This window comes from Clarias gariepinus, chromosome 15, assembly GCF_024256425.1.
Source record: "Clarias gariepinus isolate MV-2021 ecotype Netherlands chromosome 15, CGAR_prim_01v2, whole genome shotgun sequence".
NCBI lineage: Eukaryota > Metazoa > Chordata > Actinopteri > Siluriformes > Clariidae > Clarias > Clarias gariepinus.
Genome location: NC_071114.1, coordinates 31,001,601 through 31,021,937, shown reverse-complemented (window position 1 = coordinate 31,021,937; position 20,337 = coordinate 31,001,601). Strand labels below are relative to the sequence as shown.

The 20,337-nt window shown below is 43.1% G+C and overlaps 3 protein-coding genes across 4 annotated transcripts; 2 read left to right on the top strand and 1 right to left on the bottom strand.

Moving 5' to 3' along the window:
- Nucleotides 1-172: 172 nt before the first annotated feature.
- Nucleotides 173-7,552, top strand: acd (ACD shelterin complex subunit and telomerase recruitment factor). 2 transcript variants are annotated; one of them, XM_053513612.1, is made up of 13 exons: nt 173-335; nt 2,274-2,395; nt 3,372-3,462; nt 3,798-3,877; nt 3,978-4,022; nt 4,559-4,611; nt 4,714-4,865; nt 4,962-5,040; nt 5,172-5,327; nt 5,526-5,615; nt 6,531-6,835; nt 6,963-7,039; nt 7,374-7,552. In XM_053513612.1, the coding sequence occupies exons 1-13, from the start codon at nt 225-227 to the stop codon at nt 7,480-7,482; spliced, it is 1,470 nt and encodes a 489-aa protein (XP_053369587.1). In that variant the 5' UTR covers nt 173-224; the 3' UTR covers nt 7,483-7,552. The 2 variants fall into 2 exon arrangements, with proteins under 2 accessions (XP_053369587.1, XP_053369586.1); XM_053513611.1 differs by having other exon boundaries at nt 5,508-5,615.
- Nucleotides 7,553-8,124: 572 nt separating this feature from the next.
- Nucleotides 8,125-16,083, top strand: ogfod1 (2-oxoglutarate and iron-dependent oxygenase domain containing 1). Its single transcript, XM_053513777.1, has 14 exons — nt 8,125-8,229; nt 8,472-8,713; nt 9,732-9,877; nt 9,977-10,023; nt 10,104-10,204; nt 10,312-10,428; nt 10,712-10,803; nt 11,926-12,054; nt 12,511-12,624; nt 13,716-13,795; nt 13,890-14,212; nt 14,424-14,540; nt 14,894-14,952; nt 15,779-16,083. The coding sequence occupies exons 2-14, from the start codon at nt 8,557-8,559 to the stop codon at nt 15,929-15,931; spliced, it is 1,635 nt and encodes a 544-aa protein (XP_053369752.1). The 5' UTR covers nt 8,125-8,229; nt 8,472-8,556; the 3' UTR covers nt 15,932-16,083.
- A 1,974-nt stretch (nt 16,084-18,057) lies between these two features.
- Nucleotides 18,058-19,615, bottom strand: fbxl8 (F-box and leucine-rich repeat protein 8). Its single transcript, XM_053513778.1, has 2 exons — nt 19,370-19,615; nt 18,058-19,296 (listed from the first exon to the last, which is right to left on the bottom strand). The coding sequence occupies exons 1-2, from the start codon at nt 19,504-19,506 to the stop codon at nt 18,330-18,332; spliced, it is 1,104 nt and encodes a 367-aa protein (XP_053369753.1). The 5' UTR covers nt 19,507-19,615; the 3' UTR covers nt 18,058-18,329.
- Nucleotides 19,616-20,337: the final 722 nt, after the last annotated feature.

Sequence of the window (20,337 nt, the reverse complement as noted above, 5' to 3'; positions counted from 1 at the left end):
CGCGGATGCTTTAAATCAAAACCGGAACTTATAAATGCAGTTCACTGTTTCTACACGGAGCGAAAACAAGAGCGTAGCGTTTAACTGAGCCGCCAAATCGCTATAACGGAATTTTCCGCGATAACTGACGCACACAGAGGTTTTAGTCCGCGAACTGAGAATAGTGAACCATGTGGTGGCGGTGTGTGTAGTCGCTGGGGTTGCTGTACACCGTGTATTCGGTAATGCGGCGCTTCAGGGCGGAGGGAGAACCGGAGCCGTGGATCGAGCAGCTCGTGCAGAGTTACAGCACAGAGCAGGAGCGCGAGCTCAGCGTCAGGGCGCATGTAGTCGGGGTGAGTGAGTGAGTGAGTGTGTGTGTGTGTGTGTGTGTGTGTACCGGACAGTGTGCTTCATTAATGAGTAAACAGCTTCAGATAGACTTTCTGTCACGTTTTATATCATAGCCACGCCCCCCGGATGTGACGTAATGCTTTTATCAGACTCCAGTTTTCAGTGTTTCACCTTTACAGCACAGTGATGAGGAGGAGGAGGCTTAGGGCGTGGACAGGGTGCCAATACATCATCACAGAGCACACACACACACACACACCGGGCAGTTTGGGAATGTCACTTAGCCTAATCTGCATGTTTTTGGACTGGAGGAGGAAACCAGAGAACCCAGAGGAAACCCACCAAACACGGGGGGGACATGACCCAAAAATGGGAATGGAACTCTTGACCCGTGAGCTATCTGCTACGCCGTCTGAGGCAAAAAGCCTATTAGATCAAAACCGCACAACTTTTAAATCTATGTATTAGAGATGGAGAATCGAGTCAGATATCTACTGTAGTGATTCATTTGCGTGCATCACCACTCTGACTCCTAAATATATTTTCAAAAGTCTTTTGTAGATTAAATACACTATATTCCCAAATATTCACTTTCTGCCTTCACATGCGTATAAACTTATAAAGCTTTAACAGCTTCAACTCTTCTGTGAAGGCTTTCCACAAAGTTTGTGAGTGTGTTTATGGGAATTTTTGCCCATTCTTGACCCTGATGGTGGACGAGAAGGCGTGGCTCACAGTCTCCGCTCTACTTCATCCCAAAGGTGTTCTGTCAGGTTGACAGTCAAGTTCTTCCACACCAAACTCTCTCATCCATGTCTTTATGGACCTCGCTTTGTGCACTGGCGCGCAGTCTGTTGGAACAGGAAGGGGCCGTCTCCAAACTGCTTTCACAAAGATGGGAGCATGAAATTGTCCAAAATATATCTTGGTATGCTGAAGCATTAAGAGTTCCTTTCACTGGAAGTTCAGCCCAACTCCTGAACAACAACCCCACACCTGTTCCAACATGTCTGCGAACCAGAGCACAAAGCAAGGTCTATTAAAAAAATGGACGAGAGAGTTTGGTGTGGAAGAACTTGACTGTCCTGTTCAAAGTCCTGACCTCAACCCGATAGAACACCTTTTGGATGAAGTAGAGTGGAGACTGCGGGGCAGGGACCACAAGAATGGGCAAAAAATTCCTATAAACACACTCATAAAGCTTGTGGAAAGCCTTCACAGAAAAGTTGAAGCTGTTACAGCTGCAAAGGGCAGTGTACTGTAGTACATGAGTTTGTAAGGTGGTAGAATGACGCAGTTCCTCTACATTCCTACAGGTGGTGCTCTCAACCATGCACACATTGGCAGTCCTGTGTGCTCAGAGTGAATTATTTGCAGATGGGTTAGAATTTTAAAAACAAATAGTAAAAATCTTTAAATCTGACACTGTTTGCACTTTCACACTTTACAGTTTTTTGCACTGCTGTCATACTGCTGCTGTCTGTCAAATGCCTTTAGAGTCAGAACTTCAGAATGTTTATATTACCTTCATACCTTCGTACAAAAATCTGATTCTATATCGCACTGACTGCTGATATTTTTATCCAGACTTTCTATATTGAATTGTCAATATATGACACTTGATGTCACTTGATGAAAAACTGAATTTTGATTCCTCTGTATATCTGCACATATGGTGGCATTGACAAATAAAAAAAACAAAATTGTATAAATCATAATTGGGATATTTACCGAATCTGCACCTGGGTACCCTGATAATATTGTATCGGGTCGTCCCTGGTAATTCCTGTACCTAATATGCTTAATCCTTTGCATGTTTAATAGTTACACCAGCGGCAGGGTTTCCTGTGGAGCCACACCCTGATCAATAACATGTCTTAAATGTAGAACCTGTATTTGTATTTAATAGTGAGTGTATATATATTTTTGTGTGTGTGTAGGTGAGCGAGTTGACAGAGTCTCAGCGTACGGATGATAGTGACGCCTGCATGCTGTTCCTGTCCGATGGGACGGTGTTCATCCCCGCGGTGCTCAGCGCCGCCGCCTGGGAGCGCATGCAGGAGTGAGTACAACACACACAACTTATTAACTACCTGTTATGACACCGGCCACTAAACACCTGAGCCCTCTCCTAATATTACACCATCATCATCACCGTCACCATCAGCAGCGGCCTACTGTGTTAATCCACCTGAACCTGTGGAACTGAAACACACTTCACACACACACACTTGTTTAAGACTCGAAGAAATCACACTTTTAATCTTCTGCATTGTGTTTACAATATTTTGTACCATTACAGTCCCAAGAAGCATCTTATGTGTGGTGTTTCATGTCCGTGAGAAAAATATATGTTAAATACTAAAGGTAATATTATCTTTACAATCGTATTTACAAAGTGTTTCAAAGAAATTGTTTTAATATTTATAATATATCACCTGTTCATTGCATTTTCTGGGTTTTGCATCAACAACACACACTGTTCCCTTTTTATAAGTTTATTTATTTAAGAATGTTTTCAGCATATTAAATTTTTAAACCCTTTAAATTTTTAAAAGGTATTCAATGCTTTTTGGGAGGGTAAAGGTACGAAATAATGTAAATACAATGTAGAAGATTAAGTTATGCACAGCTTTTAGAAATGTGTATGAAACATTTTCATATAAAAAAATTAGTGGGATAAGTCACATTTTAAATTGATTAAACAGTGTAATAATGTAAACCAAATACAGCCTTAAAAATAATACTCTGATGTTTAAATATCATACAGTCATACAGAGTCACTAGTGCTTGGACACCATCAAGGTAGAAAGTGTTCTCAGGACGCCGGAGTCACGATCGGTTGATCGGATTCAATACGCCTTCATTGACCAGAAATTACTTCACAAGTCCCGCTTTGACTTGAACGCCTCTGGTTGTAATATTGCATTCAAGAAAATTGGATTGTTATATTACGGAATTAAATTATAATCTGAAATAATGGATTAATTTAATCCGTATTATTTTGGCGTCAGTGCTGAAGCTTGTGTGCCTTTCAGGTTGGAGGAGAGAGACACGTTCTCCAGTCTGGACAACACCACGGTGTCGGTGCGAAAATTCCAGCTGAACTTCCACATGGATCCGGAGCTGGTACGGCAGAGAAACACACAATCATGCCCTGTTCTACACAGCTGTGTGCAAAAGTTTGCATACCCTCAGGATAAGAAATTAACAACAATTAGAGAGCTAGCGATTGATCAGATTTTGATGATCACAAGTAACAAAACAAGGTTAAATAATGTGTTAAGATAGTTATTGTGAAAAAATGATAAAAAAGAGAAAACGTCAGTTAAAAGTTTTGCACCCCTTTAATGTTATATCTACATTTTCTCAAATTTTTCATCACTTTGCTTTTTATTACTCTTTCCTGTCCTCCTTTGCATTTCGATGTTCAGAGTTATTGTCTTTCCTTTTCCCCTTTTCAGACGACCTGTCAGTTTTATATCACCGTTCATCAGATTGTCAGTGTGGGTCGAGTCAGTCGACATCCCCGCCCCCCGAGCTGGCAAGGCCACGCCTCCACCTTACACAAGAGTTATATTTTACACACTTGGTTTTTGTAGACAAGTCAAAATGTTTCTGTTCATCTCGCTCTTTACTTTCAGTACGATGCTGCCATCAGTCAGGCAACAAATCCTGAAGACATGGCGGTATGTAGTGTGTGTGTGTGTGTGTGTGTGTGTGTGCGTGTGTGTGAGAGAGAGAGAGAGAGAGAGAGAGATGCATAATGGACTTCATTTATCCCCCCAAAATTCCAGACAAAAAACTAATTGCAATAAATTGCCAGTTGTTGATGTAACTGTTCATTTACATTTAGCCCCTCCCACAAAACACCATAAAAGGCAAAGCTCATATAAAGAAACAACAAAATGGTGACCAAACGGTGAAAGAGCGCCCCCTCAGTGTGACAAGTGCTAAATCGTCCAGTAATGTAACAAGCCACCAATTAACGCACCTTTTTATAAGGTGCCATTACTTTGTCCTAATTGAACGACTAATCATGTTTGTGGTAATTAATGTTTTTTTTTAGATCACATTTAAATTTATTTAAATATTAACGTGTAATATGCAGTAACAGTTATAACAGTTATATGATTTAAAGATGTGTGTGTGTGTGTGTGTGTGTGTGTGTGTGTGTTGTCCCATTTTTCCATCCTGATATTATGTGTCTGAACTTTCACTCTAGATCCCTGATGAAGGAGAATTCGGTCACTTCTTTGGCCTCACAGTCACAGTCAGGTTGGTGGTGTCTCACACACACGCTCACACACACACATATGTTAATTACACACACTGACACTGTTTCTAAATATTAGATTTTCTTTTTAATATTCCTTATAGCATTCCCACTTTCCTGTCTAATGGGGGCGTGGCACAATGACATCATTATGGACCTCCTGAACGATGCAATCAAGAAAATAGGCACACCCACAGAGGGTCACCTGCGAACAGCCACGCCCACCCACTGGCACAGAGAGAGACTTCGCTGCAGGGTAAGTTGGTCTCCATAGCAACCAGGTGGTACCAGCTGTCAGTACAGCATCCAAACAAGTGTGTGTGTGCGTGTATGTGGCTGTTTTTTTTTCCAGGATGAGCCGTGTTTCAGCACTCCTGTGTCTCATCTCCTCATCCCAGAGGAGCAGAGGGAGATGTTGACAGCTGATCCCGGTACTGTACTCTCTCCCGTCTAATTAATTGCTCCTTATCATTACGGGCCGTCGGGAATTCCTCCAGACGAGCGCACCAGCTCCTCCATGTATGTGTTTTTGTTTCCCCCCTTTAAATGTTCCTGTGCTCAGGTGTATCGGGTTCGAGCGAAACTCCGAGCGGCCTTGTGCTTCCTGAAACGATAGAGCGTCCAATCACTGTGCAGGATCGGGCCGGAGACTCGCCCTCCGTGGCTTCAGATAGGCCGTTAGATGCGCGTCAGCTCACGCTGAACAACACGAGAGCAGGTAGGAGACAGAAGCAGTGATGTGGAAATGCTGAGGAGAGTCAGTGCTTCTCCAGGGAGCTTATTGCGATGTTATTGCATCCCCCCTCCTTCCCCTTTTCCCCCACCTATAACACACACACACACACACACACACACACATTGTTTCCTCTGTTCTTGTCTTATCTTCCTGGTCTCTCAGAGGTCTGGTGTGTTACAGGAGGAGGGGAGAGCGGGGAGCGAGAGAGCCCCTGGGATATGTTCTGTCCTGCTGCTGACCTGCTCGTTACCCCCTCATCTGCTTCAGAGAGTAATTTGCTTCTTACTGAATCAGTATAAAGACACACACACACACACACACGCTTAAGTGTCTTAAATAGTGTAATCAGTTACGAGTGGGCTAATCCCTGTCTACCAAATATTAAATAATATTCATTATAAATGTAATATATTTCATTAAAAAAAACTCTTGGATTATTAACATTTGCCTTAATTTAGTTAATATTTTTAAGTAGACATTAATATAAATATAATAAATATTAATATATTTGTTTTTTTTAGACTGGAGTGTTATGTAAATTAAAGGTTGATGTGTTTGTTTTTAATCATCTAAGTATTTATGAATCTACGTAAAGGAGTTTGCATTAGCAAGGTGTATTAACGATGTGACATTAGTCATTTTAATCATGTTATTATTAAATAAACATCCATAATAATAGTGATATAGTTAGATAGATATATAGATATTTAAATTATAAATCTGTACATTTAAATGTTTTTTATTTATTTATATTTTCTGTTTTCATTTCTGTAAAGATGTTTTGCAACAAACATTAATATTTAAAATAATAATGTCATGTTTTATGTGATTACAAATATTTTAGCTATTTAAATATTAGTGCTCTTTTATATATTTTTTTAAATACAGGGATTTCATCTATACTACGTGTTATAATATAAATATCCTTGATATTTCCGCCTTTTTTGTTCATATTTTAAAATTAATATAAATGTTTTCTGTTTTTTTTTAATGCAACCCTAAACAAAAAGAACATTCTTAATAGTGTATGTCAGTAAAACCTGTATGAAGCTCAGATTGTGATTTGTTTGTAGTGCTGAGATCTCAGTATTTAACCTTTTAGTAATAAATACCTTTAAAAAATAATCATTGATTTTTTTTAAATGTTTGAAAAGCTAAAGTATTTGTCGCTCTGTTTTTTGCCAGGCAGTCTGGAGTCTCTCTCACAGACGGACAATCGCTCACTGCTCGCCATCGGCGGCTCGGCCGAGGAGTCCACAATCGTCGTGCCTCCGTTTCAGAGACCACCCCCGTCTCCACATAGCCCCGCCCACCCGAGTGACCCGACAATTACAGACCTGCAAGAGAAGCCACAAACACCTCCGAGTCCCTTAACATCGAGTGAACAGGCTGCGATCATGGGGGTGGAAGAACAATTCCCAATAGACACCTCCCAAAAAACACCCCACCCCCACCAGGTGTCACACACCCCACCCACCAAAAAGAGACACGTAGGTGCACGCACACACACACACACACTTGCACTCACACGCACACAAAGGTACAGCATGGTCACGCATAACCACCCAGTCCTGTGTTATAAATAAACCTCTCTTCTCCTCTCGTGTCCGATCTCAGGTCCACTCAGACGGCAGCAGTTTCTCTTACACGTATGAACCGTGTCCGATCATCGCCTCAGCTCTCAGTCAATACAAGTGAGTCAGCTTGATGAAAAAAAAAAATGTATCAAGCGTAAATATAAAGCAAACAAAAGCACAATACAGACTCATTCATTTTTTATGTATTTTTATTTTACATGGCTTATTAAGTCTAAATGCAGAGCATGCACAGTAAAAAAAAAGGGTTATTACAATTTAAAACATCTGAAAAGTTATATTTACTTTTATTGTTAATTTATGACCGAACAAGTTTATAACATGAATTATTTATTACAGTTACTAATGAAGTTCTGTCTGCTGTGGAAAATGTGTTTGTGAAAAGAGAAAGGTACAGTTGAAGGTTCAATTGTGTGTGTGCGTGTGTGTGTAGGGTCCCAGAGCAGGTGGTGCAGTGGGCGGCGGCTTACCTGGGGACTCCTCAGCAAACGCTTATTGTCAGCAGTGGAGTGGAGCTGAAAGAGGTTGCAGTGAAGAAGTGATTCTTTTTCATGTCTTTATCTCTTCTGTAAATAGTGTGTGTGTGTGTGTGTGATCATAATAAACTTATTAAATCAGGTTAAATTTGTCTTATTGTTAATATATTTGTTTTTGAAAAAAGTTAGCAATTTAAAATTTTTGAATCTTGTCAGACACAATCATACACAACCATACTTACGAATCTGCAATTAACAGAGTTACAATAAAAAAAAATATATTAAATGTATAAATTAAACAGGATGTGCAGAATGTGCAATATGTGCGTATATATAACAGCAGCAGCATTATGAGTGAAACAGGAGGTATGGAATGAAGCAGCACATTTATTAAAAGAGCCATAAAATGCAGGTAATCAAAACCATATTATTTGGAGAATTAAAGGTCTTTATGTTAATAGTGAATGATGATGTACTTTTTTTTGTACATCATGTGTCAGTAGTTTATATGCAGGACTTTAAGGCATTCAGATGGAGGACAGACACCTCAGATCGAACATCAGAAAAATGTGTGCTCATGGAATGGTTGCTGGATTGAGGATTTCAGACACTGCTGATCCCATGGGGGGATTTCACAGTCTGTAGAGTTTAAGCAGGAAACCTTGATGAGACAGAGAGAGAGAGGGAGAGAGAGAGAGCTCAGACTGATCCGGGTGAACAGGAAGGCTGCAGTAACTCTGTACCACCGTGGTGATCTGAAAAGCATCTCGGCACACAAAACATCAAAATTTCTCTTGTCATCCAGAAACATTCGTAAGCAAAGTCACACACACACACACATTGCACAGTTAAAAACTGGAAAACCATCAGGAGACAATATTCAGATCTTCACCTGTCAATTGTTTAAACTTTTTTTTCTTCCTCTAGTTTTATTGAAGGAAAAAAAAAGAATCTACACACACACAAATCAAAACCTTTTTTTAAATATACATTTTAACCACATTTTATTTTATTTTTTGTCTCAGATAACTGGACTTTGGTTTTGTCTTTTAAAGCTGTCTGTGCTGTTAAGGAGAAACGCTTGGCGCGAGCGCTCCGATTACGTCATATCCACGCGACGGACTCGCCTCAGAGGCTAACATGTCTGCTAAACGGCGCTCGAGCGCCACAAGTCAGGGGAAAAGCGCTAAAAAGAATAAAGCAGGTGACGTCACCGCGATCAACCCGGAGCTGCAGGACGGAGCGATTCGGAGCGGAGTGAGAGAAGCCTGGAGGAGCAAGACGAGTTTCTCTCAGGGTGTGTGTGTGTGTGTGTGTGTGTGAGAGAGAGAGAGAGAGAGGGGCGCGCACGTGGACACTGCCGCACTGAGTGTAGCTGAGATCAGACTTGGGTTTAATCAGACTGGCATGACGTCATAGCAGAAACAAGAGATCAGACAGATCAGCTTGAGATCAGACCTGAGAGACACTTACTGATTAATACAGAAACATGACTGTGAGGGGAGCAACATGTGCAGACACACACACACACACAGGGGAGATGTAGGGATTCACATTAACACACACATATGTTAATGGTTTTAAAAGTATTGGCACCCCACAGAGCATACAGTTGATGCATTCTATCTGGACACATTGAGAATTTAGATTTAAATAAAACGCAAAACTTTTCTTCCTGTTGTGCAACAACTAAAAATATTAATGCTGAGTCTCATGTGTACTTCCCCTGTTACATGCTGTAACACACTCCAGGAACAGTGCAGTCGTCCATCTGTCACACACACGTTGTCCACGATTGGCCGTGGTCACTGTGATTGACACGGAAATGCATGCAAGCCCCGCCCACTCAGATTATACCTGATTCAAGCTTGCAGTTTCTATCAAGTTTGGAGTGATGTTGGCCCGGCCTTCATCACGTCACATGAGATGGTCATCACAATAACCTCGAGTTTGATTTCACAAATATTTAAAATAAAGTTTAACCCTAGGGTTAAACTTAAGACTCCATTTTTCACCAGGTCCTAACCTCCTGGCAGAGGCAACCATGCTTTGAATGAAAGAGGGAATAAAACATCAACTACAAAGTGTTTTCCTTAAATTGGCAAGTTTTTTGCAAATATTTAAGGCGTGCCAATTCATCAAACACATTTGAATTCTATACAAGAGAGACGTTTTTAGAAGAGAGTCAGCCGTGTTTGTTCGATTTTGTAAAGGGTGCCGACAGTTCTGCACCGAGCTCTGGCGATGTCGTGTGCTGTACAGTGGTGTGTCATTCCTGATGTGTGACAGGTGTGTGTGTGTGTGTGATGTTGCAGGTGGCGTGCAGTTGGATTGCGAGCCGTTCCCACACTGTGCGATCAGGAACTTCATTCAGAGCGAGAGCTTCGTGGAGAACCTGAGAGATGAGCTCCTGCGGCTCCGCTTTCACAGCAAATCCAACGACCTGTACAAGTTCCAGCAGGTGTGTGTAGGTGTAGATGTTACCTCTGTCAGTGTGCAGGTGTTCTGGTTGTGAGTTTAACGTGGTGATGTGTGATGTGGAATCGTGTGTCTCTTACAGTCTGACGATCTGAAGAAGAGGAACGAGCATCACATCTCTGAGATCAGGTCTGAGCGCTCAGTCTATACAGGGTTTTATACTGCAGGAATGTTTGTGTGTATATGTAACCTTTGTGTGTGTGTGTTAGATCACTTCTCATCCTGCAGTTCCGACCCTGGCTGTCGGAGGTGTTGGGAGTGGACTTGGAGCCGACAGTGGATATTTTCTGCGCTAAATACGAGCAAACAGGTAATAAATTAACAAGGTTCAGGGTGTGTGTGTTTGTGTGTTAAAGAAGAGCAAAACTTCGGGGCGAATAAAGGGATATCTCATCTTATCTGATCTTATCTTCACAGACGTCCTGCTGTGTCACGATGATGAGCTCGAGGGCCGGAGAGTCGCTTTTATCTTTTACCTGCTGCCTCCCTGGAACCCGAGTGATGGAGGAGCGCTAGATCTGTACAGCACAGACGGTGTGTGTGCGTGAGAGTGTGTGTGTGCGCGTGTGTGAGAGTGTGTGCGTGCATGAGAGTGTGTGCGTGCATGAGAGTGTGTGCGTGCATGAGAGTGTGTGTGTGCGTGAGAGTGTGTTTGTGTGAGGGGAGGTGAGAATGAGTGTGTGTGAATGCATGTTTGTGAGTGAGGGGGAGAGTGTGTGAATGTGTGTGAGCGTGTGTGTATGTGACCAAGCAGAGTGGAGGAATCACCACCCTAATATCAATGTGTGTGTGTGTGTGTGTGTGTGTGTGTGTGTAGAACACTGTGAGCCAGTGAGTGTAGTGAAGTCTCTGCTGCCCTGCTGGAACACCTTGTTGTTTTTTGAAGTCTCTCCTGTTTCCTTCCATCAGGTTATTACACACACACACACACACACACACACACACACACACTCACATTCACACACACATATACACTTACATTCACACACACATACACTCACATGACATGAATAAACTAATTAACACAAAGCTAGTCTTTTTTTGATCAGATAACTGTGTGTGTGTGTGTGTGTGTGTGAAAGAGAGAGAGAGAAATTGTTTATGTAGTCTAGAGAAAGTGTAGCCACTGCTTTTTCACCCCTGAGGTGTGTAACGGCTCACCACACATCCGTCATTTCTGCTTTTACTTCACCCTCGCCGAGCTCGCTGTCCTACTTCCTCCTAGTGGGTGCCAATAATTCTGTTCCTCTCTAGCTTTGCGTCACAATGCATTCGACCCTTACCTCCTCATGATCTCTTTGTTGGATTCAGTTTATTAATTTATCAATCAGTTATTAACTGTTTGAGTGAAGGTGTGAAACTGAGACTGTGGTGTGTGTGTGTGTGTGTGTGTGTGTGTGTGTGTGTGTGTGTGTGTGTGTGTGTGTGTGTGAAAACAAGACTGTGGTTTCTTTGCTGAGAACACAACACAGGTGTGTTTGCTCACACACGGGTCCGAGCCAGTCTCAATCCACTTCAGAGTCAGAGAGTGAATCGGCTCTGTGTGTGTGTGTGTGTGTGTGTGTGTGTGTGTGTGTGTGTTGTACTGCCACGTGTCCTGCTTTCAGAAATAAAAGCATGTGAAATCTTTTAAACTTCTTACCCGTTCAGTTATTTCATCATGTTTTAGTTCTCGTTCCCCCTCGTTCCCCGTGCTTTCTGATTTCTACATGCTGTAATTATTATTTTTTAATGTTTTCCCCTCTGTTTTTCATCAGTTTCTGATCAGTGAAAGTGTGTTTCAAGGACGGTTTCAGCCACAAACACACACACACACACACACACACACACACACACACAGAATGAGTTTTAACATTCCACTGTGTTTAATGATGTGAAACTAAACTTAAACCAACAGCAAATAAATCAAAAGAATCAGTTTCAGTCTGATTCAGAAATGGATTCCTCATGTGAAAGTGTTCTTTATTAAAATCCCCCCTGCCCCCTCTCTCTCTCTCTCTCTCTCTCTCACACACACACTCTCTCTCTCAGGTATCTGAGGTTCTGACGGATGAGAAGTGCCGCTTGTCTCTGGGCGGGTGGTTCCACGGTCCGTCCCTGCCGAGACCCCGGCGCTGGGCAGAACCCGCAGTTCCACGTCTCACACACGTGCTTGGAGACGTGAGTCAGGCTCAGGGTTTAACACTAACACGCTTTTCATTTTCCTTTTTTAGTGTTTGTAGTCACTTAAACATTCAGTTTAGGCTGCTGGCTTCTGTTGTTTCTATTTTTAGTTAACTTTACATTTGATTATTATTATTATTATCATCATAATTAAGGGTGCATTAGATAAGATTTGTCAAAATGAGGTGAGAATGAGTCTCAAAACACAAAGCTTGTCTATATCCAGAAAGCCCCGCCCCCAGACCCTATGGTGGTTCATGTAGCAGGAAGAGTTAGCATTAGCGAGGACTCACGTGTCACACACGTGCGGCTTTATTCAAAATCATTTCCTCTTTTTCTCCAGGATGTCTGTTCTCGAAACAACATTATAATCTTAAACATTTTTTTCACACATATAGTGCTATCCAATGTCCCAGCTATAGTGTGTGTGTGTGTGTGTGTGTGTGTGTTCAGGAGTCAGCATTATTTGAGTGGGTGAATGAGATGTACATGGATCCTCTGTATCAGGCTCAGGTGCAGCAGGAGTTCGAGGAAACTTCAGAAATCCGCTTGCCGAACTTCCTGCAGGTGAGGCCACGCCCACAGATCCCCGGTCACAAACACACACACACACACGCACTGCTTTTATGATGTGTGTGGTGTGATGTGTAAAATAAACCACACCTGACCCAGGCATAATCACGTGTATAGGAGGGATAACCAGCTCGACCTGTGATAGAGTTCAACAGATTTCTGCCTCTGTTTAAAAAAAACAATCTGAGTCTGACTTTTTATTACCTGAGATGTACTCTGCAACTCGTTGATAAAGCGTTGATAAATTCTCTCTAACAGAAGCTGTAAAGTGTTGGCACCCCACCCAGTGTGTGCCCTGAGTTCTCTGTTAGTTCTGACAGAGTAATCTGATTGGGCGAAAAATGTTGCACATGTGATGATAATAGACAGTAACAGCACTGTGAGGTGTAACTCTGTGTATGAGTGGGCGTGTCCCAGGTGTTGTCCAGTGGTTAATAACACTAACTGTGTGTCTCAGCGTGGGTGGGAGTAGGTCTGTACGGTCCGCAGTACTGAGGAGAGAGCAGCTGCCTGACGATTGTACACCCTACATAGTGCACTAGCTTTCCATTTAACACTAGTTGGGATTCGACCCCAGAACCTGGAAGTTAACGGAGCTGATATTCTAAAGTGTAATAAGTGTAAATATAAAGTAAATCTGGTGAATTTCTCAGGACTGTCCACCACCTCCATGGTTTATTCTCCTCACCTTTTGGCTACAGAGTATCACTAAGAGTTTAACACTAATTACACCTCCTGTTAATTACTCTAACTGTCGCTCGTCAGCTCCGCCAGTCACTTTTAGTTTGTTTTTCCAGGCGCTGAAGGATGTGTGTATAACTAGTAAATAACTGTAAAATAAACTGGTTAAATAAAGAAACAAATCACAATCTGTTAATAATAAATGGTGTCTGTGGAACTGGCGTATAAAAGCTATATCACACTCGAGGGCGTGCTGTTGTACTGAATATCAGCACGGCTGTGATATTTTCAGTACTCAGGCTGCTCCTCGTGCCTACGACCGCATCACAGCCGTGCTGATATTGGGTACAACAGCATGACCTCGAGCATGATATCGCTTAATTGTCGCTTCCTGTCCTCACCAGGAGGAGAAGTATCAGCAGGTGGTGGAGGCGTTACGCTCGGCTGAAGTCCAGTGGGAGCGGAGGGGACCGCCCAATAAGAGGTGGGCCGCTGATGAGGTTTGTGTTTTTATGATTTAAATCCTCATCATTCAGGGAATAGGTGTTACTGAGAGAGTGGTGTGTGTGTGTGTGTAGGTGTTATGCCCGAGCACAGCAGCAGAATTTGCCCTCATGTGTGAAGGAATGCTGGGATTTGCTTTCGTCTGAGGCGTTCTTCCTCCTGCTGTCCAACATGACGGGGCTGAAGCTGCACGCCCTCGCTGCTGGGGACGATGAGAGCGACACCGAGGAGCAGGACGGTCAGAGCGAGGGGCGGGACGGTCAGAGCGAGGGGCGGGACGGTCAGAGCGAGGGGCGGGGTGGACAGAGCAACACAGACGAGAGAGGGGACGAGAGAAATGAACCAGATGTTCAGGGCCCCAGCAGCAGTTCTTCATCACTGGAGACAAAACCCAAAGGTGATCAGACGTCCCCATGTGTCTCTAAATACTGAATTCTTTATTTTCCTTCTTTCTTTTCTTTCATTTATCTTTAGTCATATGCTGTGACATCATGAGGGGGCGTGGCTGGTTTGACTTAATAATGTAATGTGTTCACATTGAACTTTTTCCCAGGAAATGCTGATGTTTACCTCTCTCTCTCTCTCTCTCTCATGTGTGTGTGTTGCAGGTCCCCCTGTGTGTGTTGGTGAGCTCCGGCGTTGGTCTCACGGTGATTACACGCTGCTACACGACTCTGTACATCGAGAGTTCGCCCTGGACCTGCTGCTCCATGTGGGCTGTACAGGTAACACCTGTCTCACTGGTTATTTACACCTGTCTTACCCCTTTATCACACCTGCCTCACACCTCTCAGACACCTGTCCTATTTTCACTCTTTTTTTTTTACTATTAACATCTGTCTCACTTCTAACACCTTCACTACACCTGTCTCACTCCTGTTTAAAATCTGTCTAGTGATTTGTCTCTCTCCATTCTGACATCTGTCTCGCAGCCGTCTGATTCCTGACACCCGTCATGCTCCACCCAGACACCAGATGTCCTTTCTCTCAGACACCCGTCTCACTCCTGTCTCACCCCCGCCGTTTTTTGTCTGCTGAATTGTTATCTTTTTTGATTAAAACTGTCTTTCTGTTTCAGACTGGAAGGCGGAGTTTGGCGGATTCACTTCGTACATTGCGCACGATGAAGATGAGGAGGTCGGTGATGACATCACGCTAAGTTTCTAGCAAAGTCTAAAGGGCGGCTGTTAAACGTCATCAATCAGTAAAACACACACTAAGATGTAAACCTGCAGACGTTCCACTGGAGCGCTAAGACAGACAAGGTTTTGAGACAGAATTACGAGACTGTCTGATTCTGTAAAGCTGTTTTGCGACAATGACCTTTGTAAAAACCGCTACAGTGAGTCCCCTACATACGAACATTCGAGTTACGAACATGCATTTGCAGATATTCAGTCGCGGTGGTTAGATCAAAGGTCCGGTGTGCGTGCAGCACATATCCCAGGATGTCTGGAAGCGACCGTGAAAACAGCTGCGATGAAGCCAGTACTGCTAAGAAGCGCCGAGCTATAAAAATGGAGACAAAAGTGTAAAAAATTGGGAGAATGGAGTGAGGTAAAAAGATGGCGGACATCACTCGTTCTTTTAACACAAATTGTTCAACCATCAGCACTATTTCAAAGAACAAGGACAAGATCGTGGAAAATGTTAGTTTTATACTGTGTATAGCCGATTGTGTTCGTATTTCTGGTACAGAGACAATGTTTGTTGGACTTAAGAACAAACTGGACTTACGAGCACACTCATGCTCGTTTGTATGTAGGGGACTTACTGTATACAGATAAAATAGAATAGAATAAAATTGAGACAGAACAGATTTTCTCACACCTTTACCTGAAGAGTTTAACAAATGAGTGACGACAATACGTTCAGCATCTGCCCTTAGACTTCTGTTTAAATGGGTTTAAAGAAAAGAATTCAACATTTTGTAGTAATAGTGTGTGTGTGTGTGTGTTTGCAGCTCCTGACTGTGTACCCTGAGGAGAACTCGCTGGCGTTGGTGTACAGAGACAAAGAGACTCTCAAATTCGTCAAACACATCAATCACATCAGTGCTGCTCAGGGACGCGAGCTCACACACTTCTACGATTTCTCTTTCACCTACTACGAATAAACATACACACACACACTGACATACACATCAGAGACTTTTATTAACACATTATGCAACGACAAAGGCACTTTAATAAGTGCAAAAGTTTGCACCCCCTCAGGTGAATACCCCCCCCATGTGCGTCTGTTATACAGTAAATACACAATAATAAACTTCTGTATTTCCCTGAAATTAATTAGTGTTTTCTGTGTACAAAATAAATATTTCATAATCTTTGTGAGAATAAGTTTACACCCCCTCCCTATATGCTCTAGTTTATTTGAAATTGTGCCGCACAACTGAAAGCTTGGAGAAAACCTCTACAGGGAGGCTGTGACAGATCTGTGCTGTTGGGCTCGAGATAAAAATCTTCAAAACTATTTAAGGCACTAAATGAAACTTTTAGCCCAAAAGAAGTTTGGTTAGACCTGAAAAGTTCAAACTAAAATTAAGGAGCTCTGCTCTCTCGATCACTAAACCAGACATGACTGACGTTCCTGAAGTGGAGGAGGAGACTAAAAGACATCGGAGTGTGTGTGTATGTGTGTGTGTACGCATAGAGTTACACACAAAATTATTCATCTGCCATTGGAATTTATGCTTATTACAAATATTTACAAATTTGAATTAAACAATTACAGACACTAGCGTCTGGCAGTGTTTCTGAGGGATCTCAGCCTGTTCCTCATGAGTAATGACCTCCAGCTCCGTAAGATTCTTGGGTTTGCGTGCTGCAATTGCTTTTTCAAATACCACCAAAGACAGTGACTGTGATGGCCTCTCTAGAACCTTTCAGGACTTCATTTGAAACCTGCCTGAGTGAACTTATGGAAGCATGCTTGGGGTCATTGTCCTGTTTGAAGGGCCAACGACATCAATGTTTCAGCTTCCTCACAAGATGTCATGAGGTTTTCTTCAAGGATACTTGACTGAATCCATCTTGCGCTGTACACAGTAAAGCGAACCCAGACCATCACCGAGCAATCACCAGGCTTTACTATAGGCACGGGGCACTTTTCTGCATATGCTTCACACTTTTTCTTCCAAAACATAGTGCTGATTCATAAGGCCAAAACATTCACCAGTCCAAACAACAGAAACTTTTTTTTTTTAACGGTTTTCTAAGCATACTGGAGACGATTTTTTTTGGTGTTTTAGGATCAGTAGCGCGGTACGTCTAGGACTGACCCTCAGTGTTCAGTATGCGCCTTATAGTTTAGAGTGAAACCTAAGGGGTTCCGGCAACCAAATCTTTCTGTAGGTCCTCTGGAGTCAAGCGAGGGTTTTTTAACACTTCTTCAAGCCTCCCCAGGAATCATCAGGTGAGAGCTTTATCTCTCTGCCACGTCCAGGTAGTGTAGCCGCTGTTCCTTTAACGCTGAACCTGGGAACCTGGCTTCTTTTTTTTCTTTCTAGGAACATTTAGTACCTTTGCTATTTTGTTTACATTCTTGTCCTTGTTTGTGCGAGGCAGTGATCTCTTCTCTTAACTCTCTTGACATGCAGTCAACCATCTCCATCATCAAATCACCAGACAGGTCCAGGTATTTCAGGTGTTCTAAATTAAGTCCACCTGAGACATCTCATCGGTGCTCATCTGTGAGACAACACTGGATTTTTTTTACGAATTTCTGCTCTGATGAGAGATTTTATTCAGGGGGGGTAAATCATTCTGAAACTGCAGTTATCATTAAAATGGGCCATTGTGTTTAGAATTTGGAGAAACTACTTGTTATATTAGTTGTGTTTAGCTTTTAAATTGCTCTTGTTCCATTTATTTATTACAGACAGCTGCAAGTTAGTAATCCCCCCTAATGGTCATTGAGGGTTGAATAATTTCGAGTGTAACTGTAGACACATACATACAACGTCTGTCCGGAAAGCACCGAGTGGTGTAATATGAAAAATAGAGAGATTTACTCAAGACACAAGAACGCCACATGACGCCTCTGTCCCCTTCGCACCAGACACCCTGGGACCTCACACACGTCTCCCAGCGTCTGAACGGTCTGAAATCTCTTCCTCTTTTAAAGATGATTTAGATTTTAGGAAAAGCCAGAAGTCACAGGGCGCCAAATCTGGTCTGTAGGGGGCGGAGTCACCCTAATTTGTGGGATGGATGCACTCATCGCGTCATCCATGGAGAAATGTTAAAGCTTAACGCAAAATTTAAAGCAGATTCATTGCTCAACTCATTTACACTGTTGAAATTTTTTGTACCATGCTCGTCTCAGTGAATGAGCTGTTGCTATAGCAACCAATAACGTATAAAAATTTAGCGAATTAATGTAAGCCTGCACGAGAGCGGCTGTTACAGAGAATTAACTCAAACAACTCCTTCTGACCAATCAAGGTGCAGAGCTCAGCAGCACTGTTAAGTGTGTGTGCGTGTGTGTGTTATCTGTGAGTTATCTGTGTGTTATCTAAGTGTGGTGCAAGTCCACGGGTGTAGCTCTTTGCGTGTTTTCAGCGTGTATCTGCGCAAGTCAGGACACAGCGAGCAGAACGCTTCTATGACGTTCTGTGAAACCACACAGTAACAGTGAACCTCGCGCAGTTTGGTGCACTGCGTTGCCAAGGCAACCAGCTCCACATTGAGCTCCGGGGACGCGGTGGTCTGAAGTTCAAGCACCTCCATCGTTCCCGCGTAACTCTGCGCCACGAGGTGTATCTCATCCAGCAGGAAGGTCCAGGTGTGAAGGCGGAGCTGTCTCACAGGGATGCTGGGCTGAAGCACGATGGGAACCTGCAGCTCCGGGAGGGTGTGGTCCAGCTCCAGGTCCACTCTAAGCCCGGGATGTCTGCGTCTAACATCTGCCCAGACTTCGTCGCAGAGCGGGATGACATACTTCAGCGAGCGCTCGCAGCGCAGCTCCAGCAGCCTCAGGTCTGTTCTCTGAGGTTCGAGGAGGTCTCGAAAGACGTCGCAAGACAAGCTGGCTTGGAAGAGCCCGATGGTGTTCAGGGCTGGACAGCATTTCAGGATGTCCCTGGTGGTCTTCGGGACAACGCCGCACACCAGAGAGCCGTTGTTGATAAAGAGACTCCGCAGGGCGGGGCACAGCGTGGCTATGCTCTTGACAAAGCTGTCGCTCAGGGTGAACGGCACGCCCCTCAGGTCTAGTGCCGTCAAAGACGAGCCGTTTGTCAAGACGTCCACCAGTCCCTGCAGCAGGTCGTATCCCGCGTAGAACAGAGGCGGGGTCCCCGAACAGCACACACACAACCCACGCAGGCGCCCTTTGCCCTGGGATAGAACCTGCTGCAGAACCCACTGCGCAGTCTCCCGGTGCGCAGGGTCGGCCACACTGATGATCAGCTTCAACTGTCTGATACACGGCAGAAGGTCAGAGAACCTCTGAGGAACACATTCTCCAGAGTCACACCTGGAAAGACAGAAAGTTTCACACACACAATTCAAAAACACCTGTTGCATTAGACTAAATCATTATATCTCACCTGATCTCTGTGTGTGTCCACGCACTTGAACAGGTGAAGCTGCTGGACCAGGCCTTACACACCTGGAAGGCACTGCACTTATCCTTCAGAGGGAGGAAAGAGAAAATGTGGGCAAGGATTTCTTCTGGAAGCTCCATTTATCTGTCTTTCACTCCAATATAATACAGCAATGTAATGCTCAAAAAAAATAAAAAAATAAACTGATCTTAGAAACGTGCTACACTGCTATTGCCACTGCGGTTTATTTCCTGCTGCAGACAGATAAGATTGTTTATTGTTACTTCCGGTTACTCCTGCTCCGCGTCACGGCCTGACGTCACCGCGTCTTCTCTCCGCTGCCATCTTGGGAAGGGCAAGTTTTCAAGATCACTGCCAAGTTCACTGACTTGACTTATATCTTAAACTTTTATCTGTTATTTTTACACCTTAAATGTAGATATAAATGGCATACGCGAGTAAACAAGGAATGTTCAGAGGGATAATAAAATTGTTGAAACTGTTGTCAACCCGTACTAATATGAATAATGATGTTATTGTTATAATTATTGTTGGGTTTAAATAAGTGTTTTTGCATTTAATTATATAACGGCAGTAATTAAACAATTGATTAGCATTCATTGATTGTGTTTGTTCCGTGCAGTTTACAGAAAAAAAGATACATATGACTGTTTAAAGTTATATTATAATGAAGTTATGTCACGGACATATAATATACTGCTATATGTCTGTGACATTCGAACAAAACAAATACTAAAAACAGATTAAAGTTAAATCAAGTTACGGCTTTATGAGTTTTTAAAACTACATCGGGACATCTCTGTGTACCGGAATGTTGACCTTTCCAATATGGCGGACGCGTTCCCATAGTTAGCATAGACGGCTAGTCCCGATTCTGCTTTCCTATATCTGGGTAGATCGCCGCCCATAAACTTTTGACCAATCAGCTTTAGGCGCATGAGCGATTCATC

What these genes read in the sequence shown, in the direction of transcription:
- acd (XM_053513611.1), top strand. Translation starts at nt 225, where the DNA reads ATGCGGCGCTTCAGGGCGGAGGGAGAACCGGAGCCGTGGATCGAGCAG. An exon ending in GCTGAACAACACGAGAGCAG is followed by an intron (nt 5,328 to 5,507) that starts GTAGGAGACAGA and finishes CTGGTCTCTCAG; the next exon opens with AGGTCTGGTGTGTTACAGGA. An exon ending in TCAGCTCTCAGTCAATACAA is followed by an intron (nt 7,040 to 7,373) that starts GTGAGTCAGCTT and finishes GTGTGTGTGTAG; the next exon opens with GGTCCCAGAGCAGGTGGTGC.
- ogfod1 (XM_053513777.1), top strand. Translation starts at nt 8,557, where the DNA reads ATGTCTGCTAAACGGCGCTCGAGCGCCACAAGTCAGGGGAAAAGCGCT. An exon ending in ACCTGTACAAGTTCCAGCAG is followed by an intron (nt 9,878 to 9,976) that starts GTGTGTGTAGGT and finishes TGTCTCTTACAG; the next exon opens with TCTGACGATCTGAAGAAGAG. An exon ending in CATCACATCTCTGAGATCAG is followed by an intron (nt 10,024 to 10,103) that starts GTCTGAGCGCTC and finishes TGTGTGTGTTAG; the next exon opens with ATCACTTCTCATCCTGCAGT.
- fbxl8 (XM_053513778.1), bottom strand. Translation starts at nt 19,506, where the DNA reads ATGGAGCTTCCAGAAGAAATCCTTGCCCACATTTTCTCTTTCCTCCCT. An exon ending in TGGACACACACAGAGATCAG is followed by an intron (nt 19,297 to 19,369) that starts GTGAGATATAAT and finishes CTGTCTTTCCAG; the next exon opens with GTGTGACTCTGGAGAATGTG.